The following is an 18976-nucleotide window of genomic DNA, read 5'->3' on the forward strand; positions in this document are numbered from 1 at the left end:
TGTGTATAGATATAATAGAGTTGTTATCGTTCAGTTTCCCAGTTGTGTCAGACTCTTTGCGACCCCATGGACTGTGACCCACCAGGCCTCTCTGTCCTGGCAAATGGATAAAGAAGATGTGGCATATATACCACAGGAGAAAGACTAGGCAGCGTGTGTGTGTGTGTATATATACACCACATCGTCTGTATCCGTCTGCTGATGGACGTTTTGGCTGCGTCCAAGCCTTGGCTAACGCAGATAGTGCTGCAGTGAACATCGGGGTGCCTGTGCCTTTTAGAAGCGCAGTTTCTCCGTGTAGAGGCCCAGGAGTGAGAACACCACATCCTGTAGGAGCTCCGTTTTTACATTTTAACAAAGCTCCCTAGTGTTCTCTGTCGTAGCGGTTACCAATTTACAGTCCCCAAAACAGAGTAGGAGGGTTCCCTTTTTTCCGCACCCTCTTCCACTTTTACTGTCTGTGGTCTTTTTGAGAATGGCCATTCTGACCGGTGTGTGTTGATACATCTTTGTAGTTTGGATTTGCAGTTCTCTAATATTTAGCGATGTGAAACATCTTTTCATGTGTCTCCAAGAACAAAAAGAAAAAAAAAAAAAAAAACAGTGTGAGTTAAATTGACCTCTTGAGATTGGCCTCTTGAAGGTCAGTCCTCTTTTGGATTGCTTTTTGATTACCGGGGGATTACCTCGTGGCTCATCAGTAAAGAATCAGCCTACAATGCAAGAGACCGGGGTTCAATCCCTGGGTCGGGAAGGTCCCCTGGAAAAGGGCATGGCAACCCACTCCAGTATTCTTGCCTGGAGAATTTCACAGACAGAGGAGCCCGCGGTCTACAGTCCATGGTCCATGGGATCGCAAAGAGTCGACACACTGAGCTACTAACACTTTCATTTTCGCCCGTTTTCAAGTTGTAGTTACAGGAAATGTCCACAAGGTGGCAGCCCTTTTCATACCCCACTTGGGTTCCTTAGGCACTGGAGCCCCAGACAAAGTCCTCTTGGAGGGTTGTATAAGAGAGTGGAATGTGCCAGGGCTTGTATCTAATGCTTTCTTGCCCTTCCCCTGCACCCCAGAGAAATCCCAAGTCCTCCCCAAACTTCGCTGCTGAGGGTGCTGTGGTACTTAGGTGGGGAGACTCTGGAAGGAGACTGCCGCTGGGAACCCCACCCCCAGGAGACTTGGAGACCAGGGGCCGTGTCAAAGCCCTTCCTGCCCAGCAGGCCCACTGTTGTTTGGGTGCCCTAGGCTTAGGTGAGCTCCAGGAGGGCCCGCCTGGATTTGGAGATTGGGGTCGTATCCACAGGGGACCAATCAGCCCAGGTCCAAGGGTCGGGGGGGCTCCTTTTCTGGCACATCCTCCCCGGCTCCCTCAGCCCACCTTAGCACCCAAGGCTGCTCAGGCTCCAGGGATGTACAAGCAGCCCAGGTCACCCAGGTCTGAGGGGAATATCGTTGGCCTTTCTTTTATTTTTAAATTAAAATTTTATCTTATACTTGACTAGAGTTGATTTACCAAGGGGAGTGTGTTTCGGGTGTTCAGCAACCTGGTTCAGCGATAGATACATGTCAGGCTCTTTCCCCACATGAGTTATTACAGACTGCTGAGTAGAGTCCCCTGTGCTATCCAGTAGGTCCTTGTGGGTTATCTCTTGTACATGTGTTACTGTGACTATGATAAACCTGACCTCCTAACTTACCCTCCCTGCACCCCACCTTTCCCCTTTGGTGACCAGAAGTTACCTTTCTGAGTCTGTGAGCCTGTTTCTGTTTTATAAATGAGTTCGTTGATACCGATTTTTCTATCTAACCCCTAAGTGATATCCTAGGCTGTTTCTCTTTCTCTATCTGACTTCCTTCAATTACGATGATCATCGCCAGGTCTATGCATGTCGCTGGCAAAGGCATTATTTCATTCTTTTTCATTCATATGCCATTGTGTATCTGTGTACCGTATCTTCTTTATCCATCCATCTGCCTGTGGACATTTTGGTTGCTTCTGGCTTGTGATGCAGTAAAATGCAGCATAGTTTTTGAGGCATACAGTATTTTTTTTTCAGTTGGGGTATTCTTGATTTACAACTTTATGTGAGTTTCAGGTTTTTAGCTAAGTGAATCACTTACAATACATCCACTCTTTTTTAGATTCTGTTCCCATACAGGTCATTATAGAATGCTTAATAAGAGTTCCCTATGCTATACACTAGGTTCTTATTAGTTATCTATTTTATATATAGTAGTGTGTATGTCAATTCCAGTTTCCCAATTTATCCCTCCCCTCTCCCATTCAGTTCAGTTCAGTTCAGTCGCTCAGTCGTGTCCGACTCTTTGCGACCCCATGAATCACAGCACGTCAGGCCTCCCTGTCCATCACCAACTCCCGGAGTTCACTCAGACTCACATCCATCAAGTCGGTGATGCCATCCAGCCATCTCATCCTCTGTTGTCCCCTTCTCCTCCTGCCCCCAATCCCTCCCAGCATCAGAGTCTTTTCGAATGAGTCAACTCTTCGCATGAGGTGGCCAAAGTACTGGAGTTTCAGCTTTAGCATCATTCCTTCCAAAGAAATCCCAGGGCTGATCTCCTTCAGAATGGACTGGTTGGATCTCCTTGCAGTCCAAGGGACTCTCAAGAGTCTTCTCCAACACCACAGTTCAAAAGCATCAATTCTTCGGCGCTCAGCCTTCTTCACAGTCCAACTCTCACATCCATACATGACCACAGGAAAAACCATAGCCTTGACTAGACGAACCTTTGTTGGCAAAGTCATGTCTCTGCTTTTGAATATGCTATCTAGGTTGGTCATAACTTTCCTTCCAAGGAGTAAGTGTCTTTTAATTTCATGGCTGCAATCAGTCACCATCTGCAATGATTTTGGAGCCCAGAAAAATAAAGTCTGCCACTGTTTCCACTGTTTCCCCATCTATTTCCCAGGAAGTGATGGGACCAGATGCCATCATCTTAGTTTTCTGAATGTTGAGCTTTAAGCCAACTTTTTCACTCTCCTCTTTCACTTTCATCAAGAGGCTCTTTAGTTCCTCTTTACTTTCTGCCATAAGGGTGGTATCATCTGCATAACTGAGTTTATTGATATTTCTCCTGGCAATCTTGATTCCAGCTTGTGCTTCTTCCAGCCCAGCATTTCTCATGATGGACTCTGCATATGAGTTAAATAAGCAGGGTGACAATATACAGCCTTAACGTACTCCTTTTCCTATTTAGAACCAGTCTGTTGTTCCATGTCCAGTTCTAACTGTTGCTTCCTGACCTGCATATAGGTTTCTCAAGAGGCAGGTCAGGTGGTCTGGTATTCCCATCTCTTTCAGAATTTTCCACAGTTGATTGTGATCCACACAGTCAAAGGTTTTGGCATAGTTAATAAAGCAGAAATATATGTTCTTCTCGAACTCTCTTGCTTTTTCGATGATCCAGCAGATGTTGGCAATTTGATCTCTGGTTCCTCTGACTTTTCTAAAACCAGCCTGAACATCTGGAAGTTCATGGTTCACGTATTGCTGAAGCCTGCCTTGGAGAATTTTGAGTATTACTTTACTAGCATGTGAGATGAGTGCAATTGTGCGGTAGTTTGAGCATTCTTTGGCATTGCCTTTCTATGGGATTGGAATGAAAACTGACCTTTTCCAGTCCTGTGGCCACTGCTGAGTTTTCCACATTTGCTGGCATGTTGAGTGCAGCACTTTCACAGCATCATCTTTAAGGATTTGAAATAGCTCAACTGAAATTCCATCACCTCCACTAGCTTTGTTCGTAGTGATGCTTTCTAAGGCCCACTTCACATTCCAGGATGTCTGGCTCTAGGTGAATGATCACACCATCATGATTATCTGGGTCGTGAAGATCTTTTTTGTACAGTTTTTCTGTGTATCCTTGCCACCTCTTAATATCTTCTGCTTCTGTTAGGTCCATACCATTTCTGTCCTTTATTGAGCCAATCTTTGCATGAAATGTTCCCTTGGTATCTCTAATTTTCTTGAAGAGATCTCTAGTCTTTCCCATTCTGTTGTTTTCCTCTATTTCTTTGCTTTGATCACTGAGGAAGGCTTTCTTATCTCTCCTTGCTATTCTTTGGAACTCTGCATTCAGATGCTTATATCTTTCCTTTTCTCCTTTGCTTTTTGCTTCTCTTCTTTCCACAGCTATTTGTAAGGCCTCCTCAGACAGCCATTTTGCTTTTTTGCATTTCTTTTCCATGGGGATGGTCTTGATCCCTGTCTCCTGCACAATGTCATGAACCTCAGTCCATAGTTCATCGAGCACTCTGTCTATCAGATCTAGTCCTTTAAATCTATTTCTCACTTTCACTGTATAATCATAAGGGATTTGATTTAGGTCATACCTGAATGGTCTACTGGTTTTCTCCACTTTCTTCAATTTCAGTCTGAATTTGGCAATAGGAGTTCATGATCTGAGCCACAGTGATCTCCTGGTCTTGTTTTTGCTGACTGTATAGAGCTTCTCCATCTTTGGCTGCAAAGAATATAATCAGTCTGATATCGGTGTTGACCGTCTGGTGATGTCCATGTGTAGAGTCTTCTTTTGTGTTGTTGGAAGAGGGTGTTTGCTATGACTAGTGTGTTCTCTTGGCAAAACTCTATTAGCCTTTGGCCTGCTTCATTCTGTACTCCAAGGCCAAATTTGCCTGTTACTCCAGGTGTTTCTTAACTTTCTACTTTTGCATTCCAGTCCCCCATAATGAAAAGGACATCTTTTGGGGGTGTTAGTTCTAAAACGTCTTGTAGGTCTTCATAGAACCGTTCAACTTCAGCTTCTTCAGCATACTGGTTGGGGCATAGGCTTGAATTACTGTGATATTGAATGGTTTGCCTTGGAAATGAACAGAGATCATTCTGTCATTTTTGAGACTGCATCCAAGTACTGCATTTCGGACTCTCTTGTTGACCGTGATGGCTACTCCATTTCTTCTGAGGGATTCCTGCCCGCAGTAGTAGATATAATAGTAACATAAATTTGTTTTCTTGTTTTCTACATCTGTGACTCTATTTGTACCATTTTTTTAGATTCCACATATAAGCGACATCGTATTTGTCTTTGTCTTTCTTCATGTAGTTCCACAATCCCTAGGTCCATCCACACTGCCGCACATTGGTATCGTGTTGTTCTTTTTTTATGACTGAACAACATTCCATTGTCAATATCTACCACATCCTTTGTCTAACCGCGTGATATATCTATACCCCACACTTGCTCTCCTACACTAATCCGTCCATCACCCTGAATCATATGGTCCCCACCCCTTCACTTCTTATTACATCATTTTAGGCATCTCTATGCATTCCTAAAGAACAACTAAATATACATACTTTTAAGTTTATAAAAAAGTATCATACTGCATCTTATCTTTGGGGAATTACCTCTGTTCCTTATGAAGCTCAGTCCCTATGGGCTAGTTGTCTCCATCAAGCAGTTATTTTGGTCACTGAGCAATATTCCATCATATGAGTATATCGAATTTTACTCCCATACTTTCTGAATGGCAGTGGTCATGTCCAGGCTTTCACTATTTTAATCAGAGCTACTTGGAAGATTCTTATGCATGTGGATAAGAATTTCTCTCAAGTACACACCTGGGTACATAGTATTGCCAGATTTTGGGGAATCATGGATGTCAACTTTTGGAGACAAAAACAAATGGTTTTCCAAAGATGTTGCTCTGATCTGTTCTCTCACTGTTAATACTGGAGCCCTCCTGAAGGCTTATATCCTCTCCCGTCCACCATATTGCCAGATTTAGGTATAGCTCAAAGTTGTCAGTACTTAGAAGTAGTATCTTTACGGTAACTTGATCTTGTGTGGTGAAAAGCTGAAGTTAGGACTCATGAGTAGAAGTTGCTCAGGCTGAGAAAGAGTGGTCTCCTAGTACACCTTGTCAACCGGAGTCAGACTGTCTAAGGAGCATTAGACAGACTATCTAAGCTGTCCATCCCCGGAACATTCAGCCCAGGGCATTCCTGCCCCTGGGACGCAATGTGGCTGAAGGGATACAGGTGTCACGTGGGCGTTCAGACTGGAGAGCTTTAAAATGTGTTTCAGACCCTGATTCTAGCATCAAACTGTTTTCAAATATTTGTTTCTGGACCTTTAAATAGATACCTGAAATTATAAGATGCTATTTTAAAGCATTTTGATCTTTTATCGTTTAAAACCAACCAAATAAATTCCTTTAAACCCTTGAGCAGTACTGAGGTGAGATTAATTAAAAGATTAGGACTCTCGAAAGATTTTATGTTTTTTTTAATACATAAAGTTATAACTCCCAACAATAATATTTTCAGCTTTAATGGGAACATCAAAGATACTAATATTTTAAAATCAGGTCGTATGTGTGTGTGTATGCCAAGCCCAGGATTTTTGTATATATATGTGCCCGTGTATAGTGCCTATTGATTATCTCAGTAATAAATAATTGCGGGATACACAAGAAGAACCTGAAAAGGTGCAGATATCTCTTTTTTACTCTGTAGTAGCTTCAAAGTAGTCCCAAGCCTGGCATTGTGTTTTAATTTTTCACTCTGGCGAAGCTGTGTGTATGTGTTTGGAGTCACCTCATATCTCCATTGTCTGTGCTGATTTCTGAGTTATGGCCACTTATAGAGTGTAGAAAATGAACAAGTGAGCCCCCATCTCAATTTCTTTCATTTTAAGTATTCTTTTTTTTTTTTTAATGCATGTGAAATCCTCTGTGACAAAGATCTGTTGTCATGCCTGTTAAGCTTAGCATTTCAGCCACATCCAAGGCTTTATGTCTTCATTAAAGAAGGCTTTTAAATGAAATAGAGGCGTTTGGGAGAGGCTGGCTCCTCATTTGTTTGTGCAACACACACGGACCAGGTTCTTTGAAGGGCACTGGGACCGGTCCATTAGAAAGGAGCGGGTTCCTTAGTCACAGAGGGTAGGTGACTTCCGAGGGGTGCAGAGCAGCGTCAGAGGGTGGCAGAACGATCGTCTTATAAAGAGAAAGAAGCATGAGCAATCCAGGGGAGTGGTGAGCATCCCCGGAATGTAGATTTTCCATTCGTCCCTTCTCATCGGCTAATGTGTAGTCTCGGGGCCAGGCACCTGGCCTCCGGTGCTAGGGAAGTTCTTTCGGCTCTGCCGGACAGAGGCTGGGCGTTTGGAGAGGAGTTTCTGAGGTCAGCCTGCGTGCTTGCTGTTCCCGCTAGCCACCACTTATGCAAATAACTTCCATCTCACCTACTTTTCCATGGAAGGTTTCCAGTTAGCAAGACCTGATGCTAAGGGGACGGGAGAGCCTCTGAGCAGACCTCAAGGCAGAACTCAAGACCACTGCCCGGGCTCAGAGGAGAGGCTGGCCACCCCTCCTCCACCTCTCTGCATCTGAACTTGCTGCGCCTTCACCCGATAACTACTCTTCTGAGGCTAGAAGAAGTAGGTGCTGAACAAGGGTGAGGGGACCAGTGAGTCATCCAGTCCCTCTTCTCTCCCAGCACTTGTACGACTGGTCCCACAGGGAGGGACAAGCGCCTGCCTCTGTTACCCTCTCTGTGGGCGCTTCCTTACGTGGCTTCAGTAACTGGCCTTCAGCCAGTGCAGAGACCATGCAGACACCTCTGGCCTTCCCTGGGGATCTGTACTTGCTGCTCACTCTCAGCCTCCCTGCCTCCTCCAGGCAGTCTTCCTTGACCATCCCATCACTCATGGTTCTAACAGCTTTGATTCCTTGCTATTTGCCTGCCTGCTCTCCTGCAATGTAAACCTCCTGAATGCTCACAGCCTTGCCCAGCCCGCTCACCAGTGCTGGCTCCATGTACCGTGCCAGCAAGCAGAAGACACAGTACTATTTGTTGAATAATTGAATGAGTTCTATAGACAAATGAACTTCCAGTGTTTGGAAGACCCACAATCCCTTCACCTAGTTCGGCTTCTCAAATGGGTTTTATTTTGAGGTCCCAGGTACTGCCCCCAGATACACTGTGTTAAGGAGGATTCTGAAGCTGCGTGTATGGTGGTGTGGTTCTGGTTGTGTGTTGGCTTAGCCTGTGTGTTGTGTCCTGGCTCAGCACCCTCCTTGGGGATGGTTGTCTTGCCTGGACCTCGCTGCTAAAGGTTTTCTAAGGTGCCTTTGGAAAAAGAAGCCATACTATAGCAGGAGCAAAGAGAGAATGAAGTGCTCAGGAGATTCAAACAAAACCAGAAACTAACCCTTTGCCTTTTCCCTTTCCTCATCCTGAGCACCTCAGGTTGACATCACTCTAGGAATAAGGGAGAACACTCCTGCTCCAACGCCAATATCCTCAACACAGGGCGGGGTGGTGGGGAGGCTTATAGAACATGACCGGCTGAGGAAATTGCTTTTTGAATAAATGCTTCTGTCTCTGCAGTTTGCTTCATCACAAAACTCCCATATAGAGGGCTTTTCATTTCTTGGTGAGCATGTTTCTAGAAACAGAAGGCCTGAGGCAATCAAACTGGTAGACGTTTCTGGTCCCCGGGGCTTGACTAATTTCCTGCATCCTTGCACTCAGTCACTCAGTCATGTCTGACTCTTCGCAACCCCGTGGACTGTAGCTCGCCAGCAGCTCCTCTGTCCATGGGATTCTCCAGGCAAGAATACTGGAGTGGGTTGCCATTTCCTTCTCTAATTTCCCCACAAAAAAGCCAGGAAAGCACGCACAGCAAGGAGCCTGGGGTGAGGCCCTGGTGATTATTTACTGCAAACCGTGCCCCCTGGGAGACAACTCCACCCAGGAGGAGGCCCCTCCAGGTGGATCCTGACCCCAGCTCAGAGGCTGATCTCTGTCTGTGACTTTGGCTTTCTTTTGGACTGCTTAAAACCCATGTTTGCAACAGTGTTAAAGGAGTATTTCCAGAAATTTAGAGACTTTCTTCAGTCTGTCTAAGCTGATGATTCTCAAATGTAGTGACCCCCTGTAGCAACCCCCAAGCTCCCTTGCAGCCCCGTGGCTGAGTCCTGTTACTCAGTGGCCCTGATGTCACATTGTCAGGAAGCTCTAGGCGGGCGGCCAGCCGAGATTCAGCGCAAATAGATCCAGGTCAGCCACCCCTTCTCAGATGCCCACCTGGGGTTGGCCTCACTGCTCCCTCCCCTGACAGGAAGTGATCCCACTGATGTTTTCAGCGAAACCAACTCTGCATAGGGCCTGGAGCCACAGCTGCTTTTTGCTGGACTGTTCCTAACAATCGTCTTACGGAAACGTGCCAACTGTAATGTCTTGCCGATTGGAGTGATGGTGTGGCGGTAGGTGGGTGTGCACTCTCGCAAACCGGAACTGCCTGCCCAGTTAGTGCAAGTTTAGCGGCTCGAGGGATGCTGTAACGACCACTCACAGTTCAGTTGGTTGATGGTATCCCATCCCCAGTGTGATGCAGGCAGCCTCATTTGCTGCTTTGGCAATCAGCTTGACAACGTGATACTTTAATGTATAATTGGATAAGCAATTGGATTCTGTTATAGTACAGTGGTTTGGCATAATTATTTTCCACTGCTGTGATTTTCTAGTTCATAAATACTTTGGGGGGTTACAAATTCTTAAACGTCAACACTCTATACGCCTTAAAGTAGGATGCCATTAATTAATGTAATAGCTTATTTCAGCATTTTGGCCCCATTGGCAGCACTAAAGCAACTTTTGCTTTTACTCAAGCACGTTAACACTCAAGTCAAAGCTCTGGCAACTAATCAGATGATGAATGCTCCATCGATTACTAGAATTTCTCTCCAGAAAGAGCAAAGACCTGGGCTTTGAAACTCGGCAGTGAACACAGGGAATCAGAGGTAATGTGGTTGCCATTATCTAGTGTGTAGTCCACAGTTACAGGATCCCTCCCATTAAGAGAAAAAAGGGATTAAATTAACGTAGTTTTGCACAAGTAGATATTTGAAGAATCTTAGGGTTCTAAGTACAAGTTGCAGTAAGAGTTTGATGACACAAGACTGATTTTTTTTTTTTTTTTTTTTGCCTCAAATGAAAGCAAGAGGTGATTCATTTGGACACCAAGAAAGCCCAGAGCGGTGACAGTCTGCTCAATAAGCAGCACTGGTTATTCAGTGTTCGGGCACTGACTGTATGTGTATGAGGGCTACAGAGAGAGTGAAACAGCATCCAGGTCTGAACTGTCACCTGGTGCCCGTCTGGATGGGGAGGGAAGGGTTCTTGGAGACCTCAGGGAGTGTATGCTTAAAGAGAGATGTGCAGAAACAGAGTGATTTTCACACTGGTTCCAGGAAGCCATGAGCAGGGGAGCCAGGATCAATGTGTGCCTCACAGAGTGCCCAGAGGAAGGAAGCCCCAGAGGGAAATGTCAGTGTCCACGTGCAGGGAGAGGCCGAGCGCACACACACTGCACACGCCGCTTCCTCACCGCTTCCTCCCGGCTCCCGCCCTCCCTTCTCTGAATGCTGCACTAGCTTGTCTCCCTCTACGGCCCCAGCCAGGCTACTCTTGATGAAAAGGTACTTCGGTGCTTTTACTTCTCTGCTTCTACACCTTTAACTCTTCTCATCAATTTCCCAGCGGCACAGACGGTAAACAATCCACCTGTATTGCAGGAGACCGGGTTTGATCCCAGGGTCAGGAAGACCCCCTGGAGAAGGAAATGGCAACCCACTCCAGTATTCTGTCCTGGAGAATTCCATGGACAGAGGAGCCTGGCAGGCTACAGTCCATGGTGTTGCAAAGAATCGGACAGGACTGAGTGACTGGTATCACACCAAAAATAAAATGCACACCCCCAGCCATTCCCACCAGCCGTAAATGGTCAGCTATCTCCTGCACTCACTCTTCTAGCCAGTTACCCAAATGCCAAGCTTCCTTTTCCCTCAAGGCTCTGCACTTGCTGTCTGCCCAGCCTCTTGCTTCATGGACATCTAACCATTGCTCATGTCGCAGCTGAAGTATCACCTCTGCATGAGACCTCGCTCCAAACCCCTGCCCAACGCTCCAGCACCCCTGCACACCACTGTGCTCTGATTCTCCTCAGACCTCTTATACTACGACATCATTCTGACTTCTAAGCATCTGTCATTAAAAAACACACATTCTGATGCCTTCTGCACAACTCAGTAGACACAGCCACCTCATGTGTCCAGTTCATGTTCTCAAAGGCCCAGGCTTCCTGATGTCGAGCACATCTCCCACCTCTGGACCATCTCCCAAGGTTAGTGCCGTGTTTTATGGCATATTTCCCATGTTTTTACCTAATACATTGTCCAAATCGACTCATTTGTAACTTAAATTTACTTTAAAGGGAAATTTGAGATGACATCATAAATGGGAGATAAGCCTCAAATAAGTAAGATCCACACAAAGCAGTCTTGTATTCTAGCTAGAGTCTGGATGGCACCTCTCATTCTGGTAGAAGTCACACTGGTACCATCTTCAGGGCAAGCTGGTACTGACAGAAACTTAGATTACTCAGCAGACAGAAAGGTGATTAGGAATGGAGCATCTGTCTCAGTGGGGCTTCCCAGGTGATGCTAAGTGGTAAATGCAGGAGACGTAAGAGACATGGGTTCGATCCCTGGGTTGGGAAGATCCCCTGGAGAAGGGAATGGCAACTACTCCAGGATCCTGGCCTGGGAAATCCCACGGACGGAGGAGCCTGTTGGGCTACAGTCCATGGGGTCGCACAGAGTCGGACACAACTAAAGCAACTAGCATGCACGCACATACACATCTGTCTTGATAGGGTACTAACCTGTGTGCAGCTCTGAACTGCAGGACTGGAGGCCGTCTTCTGGGCCACTGGGCTGTGGGTCCCATCTTTTAACCATGGAATGCTAAGGCTTCACAAAATGGCAACTGAGTACACGACCTCTCAACAGCTTTGACAGATGGGTGAGCATGGCTAGGATGCCAAGGCAGGATCGTCAGGAAGTAAAGAGCAGTACAAGTGGATGGTGAAGCTGGCAATGGGCACAAGTTACAAGAGATCTGGCAAATGCCTCATGCATTTCTGAAGCTATTCCCATTCCGCAAAACAACTTTGTCCTTAAAATCCTATCACCATCTTTGAAGCCAGGGCAAATCCTGATTTTTTAGAGTTAACTATAGACCCTACCCCAGTAAGAATTACTCTCCTTTATATATCCTGAGAGCACTATGGGAGAACTTCTGGTCCAGTGTTTATACCATACTGCCTTGGACTAAGTGATGTGTGTATGAATCTCTCTGCCCTGTTGGGTGGCAAGACTCCAGCAGGCAAAGATTTTTGTCTCCTGCATCTTTATAACGTTCAGAAGACCTAGAACAGTGCCTGGAATATATTATGTAGTCAGGAAATGCTTGTTGTCTAAACTGAAAGCAGTAATAGAGAATCAGATCTAAAAAATAAACAAAGATTTACTTCCCACTGAAATTATTTTCCTTGCAATGTTTATATAAATATAAACACCTGTCTAAACAGAACCACCAACCATAAGAAACGGTTTCTCTGCTCTTTACATTGTTTTATAAAACTAACAACAAGGAAAGATACTAATGAATTTTAGAACACCACCCAAGTTTGTATCCAACCACTGGCTTCTTTAAGGAGTGGTTTTAAATTGTTTGCTCTCTGAAGACACTACTACAGATTAGTTCTAAATTCTGAGAAAACATTTAAATTATTGTGAATCATTCCACCTACTGTATTCCATTATGGACCTGTAAAGATGTCAATAGTCAAGGCAGTTTGAGCATTACATTGCAGAATTAAGCACTGCCCCTCACGCCTCAGGAGAATACACTTAGAGGACAGGAAGCAGCCCAGTGTCAAAGTTGACACGTATCCACACTTCAATCAGGAATCCTGTTAACACTACCTTCCCCAGAAATCCTTTCAGGCAGATAAAGCAGGATGACTGCAGATACATTGTTTTGTTTTGTTTTGTTTTTTCTTGAACCTCTTTTAAAAGTTGCATAGAAATAGAATTCACTTTGCAGAGCCCTCATAGACTCGCCTCTGTAGAATGTGAATAAAGACTTTGGTTCAAGTTTCTGCAAACTTTGGCATGAGCCTTCCTCCAAAGAACCATGCTTCTGAAAAGAGTTTCAAGTCTCGCTGTTGCATAAAGATAAGGGAAGGCATAAGTGTTACAGGAGCCTAGGTGCTGAGTGTATTGTATTAATCATTTGGTGCTGTGGCCCCATTGCAGAGGGGCAAGACGGGAACTCTAGGACGTTGAATCCCAGACACTGTTTTTGAAAGAAGTTAATTCAAACTGTTATTTTATGTACTAATAAGAAAAAAAAAACACTGCCAATGAAATTATGTCAGACCATTGATCAGAGAAGGCAATGGCTACCCACTCCAGTACTCTTGCCTGGAGAATCCCAGGGACAGATGAGCCTAGTAGGCTGCCGTCTATGGGGTCACACAGAGTCAGACACGACTGAAGCGACTTAGCAGCTTAGCAGCATTGATGGTAGGACATGCTGTGATTTAACATCTGAGAACAGATGAACTTTGCCATTTAAACAGTGCTGGTAATTTCCTCTGCATTTCATGCAAAGATAATAATAAGCCCCAGAGTACATAAAATGCTAGCCTTGAATCTGACCTTCCTTCACACAGTCTTCTCTATCTTTTCCTGGATTTACAGCTAGGTAGTTTAGGGAACAACTGAAATAAAACCAAGCATTTCCTATTCCAAGTGTACCTTTCCAAGGGGTCTCTGAGACCCTGAGTTGCCATATAAAATACATGAGCTGCCAGATAAAATACAGGATGTCCAGTTAAACTTGATTTCAGATAAACTCTGAATATTTTTTAGTATAAGTATGTCCCAAATAGTGCATGAGATATACTAAAAACAAATGATCTGGATGCCCTGTACTTTTAGTTGCTGAATCCGGCATCTACCTTCCCAGGGTAATTGTGACTGCGTTTGACCTTCTCCACATGCTTTCACTCCAGGGTCTTAACCTTTACCAGTCAGGAGCCTCCATTAATACTTCATTCGCTTCTTACAACCACTCTGAGAAGAAGGGGTTATTGCCGGTATTTCATGACTGAAGGGGCTGAGTTTCCTCCTCAGACCTGAATGTCTCATTAGATGAGTTGGTTCAGTTTTAATTCTGATGATGACTGCTAATCCTTCCACACAGTAGTTAAGATTTAAAAGATAAAGGTCCCTGGAAAACCATGAAGATAGTAAAGGTACTCTTATGCCTAGATACAACCTCTGTCGGTTGATCATTGATTGCTGTCAGGGGACAGTGTATCCAGCCTATAACAACAACAACTATAATGATAGTAATAGTAGCAGCAGCCGCAAACACCCAACACCCCTTACTATCATGCATATCAGCATAAAGACCTCTTCCCTCCTTTTACGGAGGGGGAAGCTGAGGCAGAGAGAGGGTAGAGAGCTTGCACTTCTCATCTTCTTGGAGAGCCCTTGCTGGAAGTTCCTTAGGGTAATTGCCACTCCCCGCCACCACCATCGCTCTTTATTCTAACAGTCTCTTTCTTTCCTTGTGAAACTAAGTCACTTCTTAGAAGCCTTTCAGGCTAGGTGAGCCCCGCCCAGCACTGTTCTCGCGTGGTAAGGCCCATCTCATCTGTAAGCAACTGTTTGGTGTTACCTTCCCCACCTGGGTGGTGCATGAGGGCAGTAGAGGAGTCAGTCTGGTAGGTGCATTCGTGCGAGGGCTGTGCCCTGGCATTGCAAGGACACCATAAGTATCTGGTGGATGAATAAGTAGTCACTGCCTTTCCCTATGGATGGTCTAAGGTAATCTGGAAAGTTCTTCTAAGTGAAACCCCTCCATTAAAGCTCATGGGTACATGCGTGCTCAGTCATGTCTGACTCTTTGCAACCCCATGGACTATAACCCGCCGGGCTCCTCCAGTCAAGAATACTTGAATGGGTTGCCATCCCCTCCTCCACCATTGAAGGTCACTTGAGGCAAATAGTGCCTTTGGATAAGGCGCTGTTTAGAGTCATGATTAGGGCTTATCTGTTAGTTAGCTAGGCAGTGGTTTCCAGCCAGCAGGTTCTTGGGCTGCTTGGGGAAACAGAACCTTACTCTGACCCACAGCACAATTCATTTCTAAGTCACCCAGGCAGCTCTTCCAGGACATGAGGCTTGCTCACCAGGCCTCTCCCAGGCTCCCTATTCCTGCAGACTCTACATGAATTCAAAAGCTCCTGCACCAGACCAGCATCCTGATGTAGCTGGGAAAAGAGCCTTGTGGCTCAGACGATCCTTGGATAGAGAAAAAGGGCAGTTCCAGAGCAGAGGTTGCCAAGGAAAGCCACCATACTGTTGAGTCGCAAACAATGGGCTTAAAGGCCAATGTATAATATTCTTTCTGTAATATATGTGGGTTCTATCTGTGCACACAAACTTCTCCCAAACACACTGTTTCTTGACTGCAAGTGCACCTGAGAATTGCCTGAGAGGTTTGAAAACAGTCCCCACCCGCCAGGCTGCCCCCCTGGACCAATTAAACCTGAACCCCTGGGGCGGAGCCACCATCTGTAGTTTTTAAAGTTCTCTCTGTGATTCCTGTGGGCAGCCAGGGTTGAGCATGGCTGTTCTGAAGAAAGCCACATGCTTCCATTGGGGACTTTTAGGACTAGAAACCCCTAGGTTTTAAAAACCATATACCATAGAGCTCTGCAAATACCATTCGTTTTTGTTTTACTTATTTCCTATTTCCCATAAACAACTTTCTAAGCATTGGCATGATGCTGCCATCTGGGAGGCATATGACTATAACAGACGGTAGCCTGATAACCAAGGAGGCATTACCGTTTGCAGGCTCTAAATTATTTGGATTCATCTGGTGCGATCTGCCTTGATGAGGCCACTTAATGCTTGATTTCTCCGTCTTCCGACGGCAGTACCAGAAGTGGGGAGGCCATATTTTCCGGGCTTTGCATTGTTCTCTGTCATCCTACTGAAATAGTTACAAGATGGATTTATAACAGACCTAAAGCTAGTATCAAAATGAAAATTAGTTCTTGAGGAGAAAAATAGCAATCCCGTTTGACTCGCCTGTAGCCATTGCGTCATCTCTGCCTCTGCAGAGGAAGGAAATGACTTCTTAATGTGGTTTTCTTCCACTAAGGGAAATTAAATCTATGTGGCAAAGTGTAAAACCAGCGTGCTGGCAGCCAGATATGGAGCAGAAGATCCATGACCCTCATAAACATTCGTGGCTGGGGTACATGCTAATGAACCTCATTTAGGCTCACACTCACCCCACCAGTGTCTAGGTCCCCCCACTGTTTTTCCTTCTGTATCAAAGTTGGCTCTGAAACACTGGGGACATTTCTCCATTTGCTGCAAGTTGCTGGGGTGGGGGTCTCTGGGTTAGGGTGGGAGTGACTGGGGCCTTAGATTGCAAACTCCGCTATTTTAATTGTGCAACTTGCCCGAGTCGCTAAGATTCTTTGTCGGAGGATCTGACCTTTGGGTCATGGTACCTGGGGGGCAGGAGCTGTGGAACTGTTGGCTCTCTGGTGGCGCTGCACTTCCTCAGGAGAGATTTTAAAAAGGCAAAAACTGTGGGGAACACCCCCAGCACTACTGCTCCTGGCTGGGTGATCTCTGATAGGTGACTGAACTTCCTCAGACTTCAGTTTCTTCCTTGGTAAGAAGGAGTCAGCATCACCGACTCGATGGACATGAGTCTGAGCAAGCTCCAGGAGTTGGTGATGGACAGGGAAGCCTGGTGTGCTGCAGTCCATGGGGTCGCAGAGTCGGACATGACCAAGAGACTGAACTGAACTGAAGAAGGAGCGAGGTAGTGCCTGCCTCGTGTATCGGCTATTGTAAGAATGAAGTGAAATGATGCACGAGGAAATAATACATGAAGAGGAAGAAATGGCCCTTCGCATTGTAAATACGAGCCATCATTGGTGCTGTTAAATAGCTGGCCCCAGTCTCCTCAGATGACTTACTGTGAAATACTGCACTGTGCCTCCTGTGGAGAAATGTATACCCTCAGCATTGTACAGTGTCTACAGCTACAGACAGGAATAACAAATTTAGTTAATAAAACTAAACCGCATAGGAGATTAAGGGGGAATTGAGCTCTTCTAATGAAGAACATTCTGACAGCATCCCCTCTCTCTCTCTGATAGAACTGAAATTTTACTCACTCAGTATGTCAACCTGAGACATACACAAAATACATATTTTTTAATAAATATGGGTATATGAAGAGGATTTTAAAAGGGTTCTTTTGACTAAGACTGTTTTTTGATGCCTCCTCATTTAATTCCTTTCCTCAGTGGGTTTTTTTTTTTTGTTTTTTTTTTTTAACCATTTGCAGGCTTGAAGCTTCTTTAATGTACATACTCTTATTTCTTCAGAATTCCCAGGTCACTCACTGGTAAAGAATCTAGGAAGATCCTCTGAGGTAGGAAATGGCAACCCATTCCAGTACTCTTGCCTGGAGAATCCAATGGACAGAGGACTCTGGTGGGCTACAGTCCGTGGGTGGCAAGAGAGCCAGACACAACTTAGCCACTACACAGCAGCACCAACTCTTATCTCTTACTCAGTATGCACGGCGCTTCTATTATTATCATCAATTAGCCTGCGCCATTTTGGTTCAGTGAGCAAAACTGCTCAGAGCTCATATAAGAGAGGCGAAGCTGAAGAGAAGGTAGGTTAACCACAGGCGAGCTTGGGAAATGATCGTGGGTAGGTGGCCAACACAGTGTCTTCAGGGGCTGGGAAGTGAAAAGAACGGATGATCCTGGTCAAGCATAATTTTAGAAGGTGGTGGGGGTTTTGGTAAATGTCAGGATGCCCCCCAGTCTGTGACCACCACTCCCAACCTCAGTGCATCATTACAAGGCGGTGAACTGCCCCCAGTGTAGAGTAATCTAATTATTGTGTTACAGGAGTTAGAAATGTGGATTTTTACACAAAACCCTTCCCTATTTTTGGATTTCGGCAAGTAATTGTGCTTAGTCCCTTGGTCCTGTCCGACTCTTGGCAACCACATGAACTGTAGCCCACCAGGCTCCTCTGTCCATGGGGTTCTCCAAACAAGAATACTGGCGTGGGTTGCCATGCCCTTCTCCAGAGGATCTTCCCGACCCAGGGATCGAACCTGGGTCTCCTGCATTGCAGGGGGATTCTTAGCCAAGTAATACAATGAAAAGATATGTGCCCCAGCCGATGATTTGGAAATGCTGTTTTGATCCCCCACAATAAATGTTCCAAAGGAAGATCACACAAGAGTCTTTTTTCTTTTTTTTTTCTTCCTCCAAAGCTCGAGAAACACGACAGAGAGGATAAAGACTCCCCAGCCTTGTGGCGGTCAGAGGAGGAAATGGCAGCTGAGGCTGCAGCGCTGAGGGTCTACTTTCAGTGACACAGGTAAGACTGCAGTTTACTTCAGCATCGCGCAGACCCTGCTGGCGCCTCCCGGGAATCGGGAATCGGGGCTCATTGCCCAGCATGGGTGGGGGCGGGGAAGCAGCCCCGCGTACTCCCCTGGCACCAGTGGTGGCTGCACAAACTTTAAAGCCAGAGTGCGGGGGACTCTGACCCTTGAGCCACTTAGTCCAACCTGGGGGTCTCACTTCCACACCACCTCTCTGTACCTCTCCCCTCTGTTCCTGTCCTTCCTGCCCAGGCCCTTGTCCCCTCTGTCCTCTCCAATCTAGTCTCTACAAAGCAACTGGAGATAGTCTCTAAGGCAAACCTCTTAAAAAACTATGAATTAAACTACCATATGACTCAGCCATCCCACTACAGCGCGTAAGAGGGTGGGACAAATTGAGAGAGTAGCATTGAAGTACATACATTACCATGTGTAAATAGATAGCTACTGAGAAGTTGCAGGTGCTCTGTGACAATCTAGAGCAGTGGGAGGGAGGTTCAAGAGGGAAGGGACCATATGTATCCCTATGACTGATTCATGTTGATGTATGGCAGAAACCATCACAATATTGTAAAGCAATTATTCACCAATTAAGAGAAGAATAAAAAATCCAAACCCTCCCAG

The 18976-nt window shown here is 45.5% G+C and overlaps 1 protein-coding gene across 12 annotated transcripts in view; it reads left to right on the plus strand.

The window, feature by feature from the left end:
- The window catches only part of FHIT (fragile histidine triad diadenosine triphosphatase), a 1549085-nt gene that overhangs the window by 1504836 nt on the left and 25273 nt on the right, over window positions 1-18976 (plus strand). For all 12 annotated transcript variants that reach the window (XR_015151449.1, XR_015151451.1, XR_015151448.1 and 9 more), the window contains one exon: window positions 18239-18345. Coding sequence is in view for 7 of the 12 variants with exons in the window: in XM_086367115.1 (XP_086223241.1) it covers window positions 18239-18340 (102 nt within the window). In the remaining 5 variants the exon portion in view is untranslated. The remainder of the gene's footprint in view (window positions 1-18238; window positions 18346-18976) is intronic.

Source organism: Bos grunniens, chromosome 22 (genome assembly GCF_055505025.1).
Source record: "Bos grunniens cultivar Pamir isolate PY7600 chromosome 22, Bosgru_T2T1.0, whole genome shotgun sequence".
In the NCBI taxonomy this organism is placed as follows: domain Eukaryota; kingdom Metazoa; phylum Chordata; class Mammalia; order Artiodactyla; family Bovidae; genus Bos; species Bos grunniens.